The sequence below is a fragment of the Petaurus breviceps genome, unplaced genomic scaffold (assembly GCF_028583685.1).
Source record: "Petaurus breviceps papuanus isolate PSGF00001 unplaced genomic scaffold, PetGlider_PUasm1.0 207, whole genome shotgun sequence".
Lineage (NCBI taxonomy): Eukaryota > Metazoa > Chordata > Mammalia > Diprotodontia > Petauridae > Petaurus > Petaurus breviceps.
Genome location: NW_027185850.1, coordinates 15,823,095 through 15,829,457, shown reverse-complemented (window position 1 = coordinate 15,829,457; position 6,363 = coordinate 15,823,095). Strand labels below are relative to the sequence as shown.

The 6,363-nt window shown below is 40.5% G+C and overlaps 1 protein-coding gene across 2 annotated transcripts in view; it reads right to left on the bottom strand.

Annotated features, from left to right (window-relative positions):
* Positions 1-319: 319 nt before the first annotated feature.
* LOC138164917 (cytochrome P450 2J2-like) overlaps positions 320-6,363 on the bottom strand; it is a 40,718-nt gene continuing 34,674 nt past the window's right edge. For both annotated transcript variants that reach the window (XM_069092881.1, XM_069092882.1), the window contains 2 exons: positions 5,164-5,302; positions 320-795 (listed from right to left, as the gene is read on the bottom strand). In XM_069092881.1, coding sequence (XP_068948982.1) covers positions 614-795; positions 5,164-5,302 — 321 coding nt within the window. In that variant the 3' untranslated portion in view covers positions 320-613. The remainder of the gene's footprint in view (positions 796-5,163; positions 5,303-6,363) is intronic.

The window sequence follows — 6,363 nt, the reverse complement described above, 5'->3', positions numbered from 1 at the left end:
CAGCAGTTGTTAAGATATGGGTATTCCTAGTCCCATGTCACTGTAATTCATAGTGAACTGATTATGAACTATAATCTCTAGCAAGCTTTTTAACAGGAATGAGGAATCCAGCTCATCGGCTGTTAGATTAATAGTAAAACTGAGAAAGTCAGGAGAAGGAATGAATGTGAAAGTGAGTGATTTAAAGATGCAAGTATAGATTGAGCTCCTTCTCCATTCTGGGTACTTGGCTGGATGCTGTAAATCCAAAGACAAAAAGAAAACAGTCTCTGACCCGAGCAACAAAGACACCAAAACTCCCCCAACATAAGTGAGAGTGTTTTAGGTAGGGGAGGAAAAGCACTGGTGCTCTGCTTTTATTATCACAAAATTTTAGAGTTAAAATTGTATGGGACCGTAGACATCCTCCTCCTCCTAGTAGATAAGGAAAGTGAGGCAGAGGTTTATCTTTTCCAAGGTTATGCATCTTCTAAGTGGCAGGGTTGAGATTTGAGCCCAGGTCCTTGGAATCTAAGTCCAGTAAAGACTCTCTTAACTTCCCTTTTTGGTGGTGCTAATGCCGATCCTTCTTACTCTCCCCCCAGAGCAGTCCACCCTTCAGGCCTAACTTGGCCTACATTGCTCGAGGAAGGGCGCAGATTTTGTAGGAGACAGGAGAGGCGGTCACTCGAACTTCAGAATCTAAGCTCAGCTGGGTGTTTGGGGGAGCTTGGAATGTGAATTTCTGGAGCAGGCAAGTGAAGAAAAGGAAGAGCTCAGCCCGAGCCAGCTGCTCTCCTATGCAGACCCTCTTCCCTGAAAGGCAAAGAGATAAAAAAGCAGTAAATCTACTAATGTTTGGCCCAGGCTGTGGTTTGGGATAAGATGTCCCCAGGGCCTGGGGCTGCATCATAGCATTGGGATAAACTTTAAGGCTATTCAGTGGCTTGTCTACAGTCACAACTCTAATAACAGTAGAGGTAGAATTTGAACTCAAGTCTTCCTTGCCCCATGTCTGGCAGCATATCTATCATGCCATGTTGCTGGTGACCTCAGAGAATTAGTATAGTTGAAATACTGCATCTGTTAATAAAGGACCTGTTTTCAGATATGTCAAGATATTAAGAGACCACTTGTTTTCCAGAGTTAAGGCCCAGAAAAGACACTGAGCCCTGAGTTTGAAAAACAGCAATCCTTTATGCTCTAGGTGACCTCACCCTCTGGCTCTATGTATTGCTTTGACAAGCTCAATGTGTTCCCTGAGGGATTTATGATTTTCTTATTAATCAATAATTGTTTGGATATGTTGGGGCTCCCCTTATTTCCCAGGAACCTGAAAAGCAATGTTGCAGCCTAAAGTTATCTGTCACATCTCTTGACATGCTCACAATCCCTGTTATTCCAAGTGAACTGAACCAGGTACCGCCCTCCTGTTACCACCACACTAATACTGGTTCTGTACCCCCACTAAACAGTCGCAAAGCTCAATGACCTTTAAGACGTGAGACAATCAATTTAAAAACTGTTCCCACAGGAATGCCTCCATTATCCACTCATGAGCCTGCTGTGTGATCTGCCGCTCAAGACCTAAGAGTGATTGTGCTGTGGTTCCTCCCATTATTTCTATAACATATAGAACACCTGCTTTTGTCCCAGCAATGTTAAGCCCTCCTTCTCAGGAAGGGGAATTCTACTGGCAACAGTTTCCCTCAGTTTGAAATTAACTCTACTCTTTGTGCCCTGATGCTCTTGTTTCTAGCCTGCTCTGCTTGTCTCTAGCCATTCCCAGGTTAGAGGCTGGTTCTGGTCCAGTTGACAGATCCCACCTTGGATGCTGCTCATCCATGTGGCATCAAAAAGTCACTTAACCTGAGCAGGCCAAAGTTTACTTATCTGGGAAATAATGGATTTGGACAACGTGACTCCCAAGAGCCTTTCTAACTCTAGGACTAAGATCCTACTTTTGTGTAGCAGCAGAAAAGACAGGTCCTTTTTCTGAATTCAAGACAGTTGGGATCAGTGGACAGAGTGTTGGAGCTGGAGTTAGAACTTTGATACTTAGAAGCTGTTTGACCCTGCTCAAGTCATCTAAATTTACAACCTCAGTCTCCTCATGTGTAAGACAGGGATAGCTATAGCACTTAGCTCACAGGGTAAAGATGTTACAGACTTTATAAACCTTAAAGGACCATATGATACTAGTTTTGCTATTCATCTTTATCATCATCATCAACACTACTATTACTATTGCTGATGCTATGACTACTACGATTACAATTACAATTTTTATTCTCAATCAAATGCAAACAATGTGCCTCAGTTGGGTGTTGTGAAGGCTGAATGGCATAAATAGAATGTCAGGTCATTGTTAGACTTAACAGCAGCAGTCCGCTCTCATCTGCATCATGGAAAAAAAAAAAACTGATCCTGGATGCAGAAAACTCAGCTTCAGTGTTTTCTCTGATACTCATTAGCTTTGTGATATTTAGGAAGCCCCTTAGAGTTCAAAGTAGCTAGCTCTCTAACATTTGAGGAAACAGAGAAAGTTTTGACCCTGGCAATTGTTTCTGAGAGGAAAGCCTATGATCAGCAGCAGGTGGTGTCATTTCATAGAAAACTTCACTTCAAGCTATAAACTATCCTAAAGGAGGAGGTTTAAGAAGGAGACAGAACTGAACAGACCCCATTCGCTGTGTAACCAGCCTTGATCATGTCTGGATGTTAAGTGCACCCCTGGTCACCACTTCCAAAGGCATGAAGTGACTGTCCTTATTCCTTAGTCCTAGGAGTTGCTCTAAGGAATCTTACATTATTTCTGATAAGATAAGGTGCCACTCCTGTCATCAAGAGACTAAGACTGTGCCAACCCCCTCAGTGCCATGACAAGAGCTGGCCAAACCAGCTGTTTACTCTCTTGGAAACAAGTGACGGTTTAACTTAATGATCATGTGATCTCCAAGGTGCCAACATTTATTCTGTTATTCTTTCTATGAGAAAGGTCAGGTAAGCAGCTCCCTTCCTTCCAACTTCCTTTTGACATAACAAAGAAGATGTAGACTTATATCCAAATGGAAAGAGGGCATGTCTTGGAGTAAGGAAGATAAGAGTTCAGGGATTGGAAACTCACAGGAAACTCAGAAAATCTTCTAATCCAGTTTTCTTATTTTACAGGTTTGGAAACTGAGCCTCAGGGAAGTTAAGGGATATGATTATGTCCTCCCCTCCCCCTTTCAATAGCAGATGCAAGATCTTCCAGAATAACAGAAGATGACTTATCTCTAGTGATTTCAGGTTTAAAAAATATTCTAGCACAAACTTTATCACATCCAGGTGAGGCATTAACTAATTAATTCATTCAAAGAACCCTTAATAATCATAATAGCTAGTATTTATAAAGCACTTTAAAAACTGACTGGCCTTGACCACATGCTTCATTGGAGACTTGAGCAAACAGGTGTCCTCCAAGAGCCAGAATACCATCCACTTTAGTGTAGCCCTGGGGAAATGCAAAATACCCCACCAGACACCAGCAGGAGGACCCCAGCCCAGAAACAGGTAAGATGATAGAACCTTATGGCCTCCAGCAGTGCCAAACACTCCCAACCCACCTCCTCAGCACAGAACCAGAAATCAAGTTTCCCTGTGGGCTTCAGGGAAACATCAGTGCTGTACCTGGTACATAGCTAGGACCTGTAGCCCCTGGCCCAAGAATCTTGAGACAGTGTCCCTTCCACCTGGGAGCAAAGCTCAAAATGAAAAGAAAGTGATCAGCAAAAACCAATAACAGAACATGACCACAGAAAGTTGTTATGGTGACAGGGAAGACCAAGACCCAAATACAGAAGAGGACAATAATGCCAAAACACCTATGGGCAAAACCCCACAGAAAAATGGAAAGTTGTTTCAAGCCCAGAGAGGGCTCATGGAAGAGTTCAAAAGGGAGCTTAGAAACAATAAAAGAGAGGTTAAAAAATGCAAAAATCAATGAGAGTGATGGAGGAAAATAATGACAAAAAAGAGTACACAGCTTGGGAAAAAATCGACTGCTTCAAAGGACAATTGGCCAAATGGAAAAAGAGCTAGAAACATTCACTGAAGAAAACAACTCCCTAAAAGGCAAGGAAAGCACAAAAATGAAGTGCAAAACCTAAACAACTCCTTAAAAGTTAGAATTTGGGCAAGTGGAAGTTAATGACTAAGAGACATTATAGATGTATTATATAATAGACTACATATATTACATATACAATGATATTATATCATCATATGTGTATTATATATGTATTATATGTTTATATTATTCATATATATGAATTCAACAAACAAATTCAAAAAAGCTACCTAAAGTTCTGCTATTTTAAATTTTCTTGTGAAGGACTTTCCCAATCAATGAATGTGACCAGTATATGGACCATCATGTGATTGTTGGTTGCAGAAATGTAATGTTAATAGAATCTCATAATCTTCCATGCCCCTTTGTATTGGGAAGTAAGCAGGTATTTAGCACCTTGTTTCAAGTTAACACCTTGTTTAAGCTCTTTAATTAACACAGAAGCAGTTAACACCTTGGGAGGAAGTTGCTGATGTAACAGGAAGGGGCAGGAGAGGGAGGAGCTAATATATATGGAAGAGCACAAGCTGGGCAGACAGATATTCCTGGGGTAAGCATCCTGGAGGAAGAGCAGCTGCTCACAGGGACAGAGAGAAAGAATTTTTTCTCAGTGAACATCTGGAGTTTGGAGCTTCTGCTGAGACCTTTCTTCTGGTGAGACCTTTGCTCTGGGAATTTCTGCTGAGAACATCCAAGAACCAGACTGAGGAGCTACTGTGAGTGAGAGAGGAGGGTCCCTACTTGACAGACCCTGTTCTGTTGTGAAGGATTGGGAATGTGGGTGTTTGCTGCATTGACCATTTCCACCAAATCTGTGGTTTCTATAATGACTTTGACTTTCTGGTTCTGGGACTTGGTTTTCTGATATTTCAATAAAGGCTTTGGTAGTATCCTCCCTGTAGAGAGCCTGTTACATGTTGTGATTCACAACTATACTAGTATATACATAACTACTGTAGGTGATGTGAATATTGCATTATTGTTACAAGGAAGTAGACTCTGCAAAGTTTCTTAATGTTAAAAAGTTTGGTGCCCCTTGGGCTATGGACTCCCTTCTGCAAAGTGTGGCTCACCTACTGAAAAAGGCAGAAAGGCATCTTTCTTCTTAAATTGTCCATTCTCCAGAAAGTGTTCAGGGTTGAAAGTTTCTGGGGTAGCCCACTCCTTGGGGTCCCTATGCAAGGCAGTCAAGTTGGTCATCACTACAGCCCCCTGAAATAAGAGAAGAGAATGGAATACCAGGAATTTTGAGGTGCAAGGGGCCCTGGTCCACTCTCACATTTTACAGAACAGGAAATTGAGGGCCAAATTGATTTGTTTTGGCCATAAGAATTTAGGGAAAGTTCAGTCTAGACCCATCATGCTTAAATGACTATGGAGTCCAGAACAGTTGGAGGGACATTCAATGATCATCTAGTCAGACCCACGGGGGTGTCACACATAGGGAGCCTAAGTGCACAAAAGTAATTTAAACACAGGAGTAAAATTAGGCTTTTAAACCCTTTCCCTCTGCCTCCAAATCCACTGCTTTTTTTCTTATCCAACTGTAAGAATCAATGATTTTAGCATTCTAGTCCAATGTTTCTTCCTCTTCTTTATGTTGGAGCCCTTTGACAGTCACATGGTGACACTTATCCTCCCCTTCTCAGAATAATCTTTTTTAAGTGTAAAATAATATACATAGGCTCACAAAACCCTCACATGTATGGAAAGAAATCATGCATGTATATATATATATATATATATATATATATACCCACATATGTATATATATATATATGCAGATATATTTTTAAAGAACAAATTCATGCACCCTAGACCAAGAACCTTTGTTCCATAGTATGTTTCTTCTTTCACCTTTTTCAAAAATATATATTAATTTATTTTTAGTTTTCAACATTCCTTTTTACAAAATTTTGAGTTTTAAAATTTTCTCTCTCACCTCCCCCCATCCCAGGATGGCATGCAATCTTGACATAGGTTGTAAACATACCATTATATTAAACATATTTCCACATTAAATATGTTGTGAAAGAAGAATAACAACAGAAGGGAAAACCCATGGGAAAGGAAAAAAAAAGACAAAATAATATACTTTGATCTGCATTCAGACTCCACAATTCTTTCTCTGGATATGGATAGTATTTTCCATCATGAGTCTTTTGGAATTGTTTGAGATCATTGCCTTGCTGAGAAGAGCTCATTCTATAATTGGTAATTGCACAATGTTGCTATTACTGTGCACAATTAATTCACATTCTTCTAACACTTCC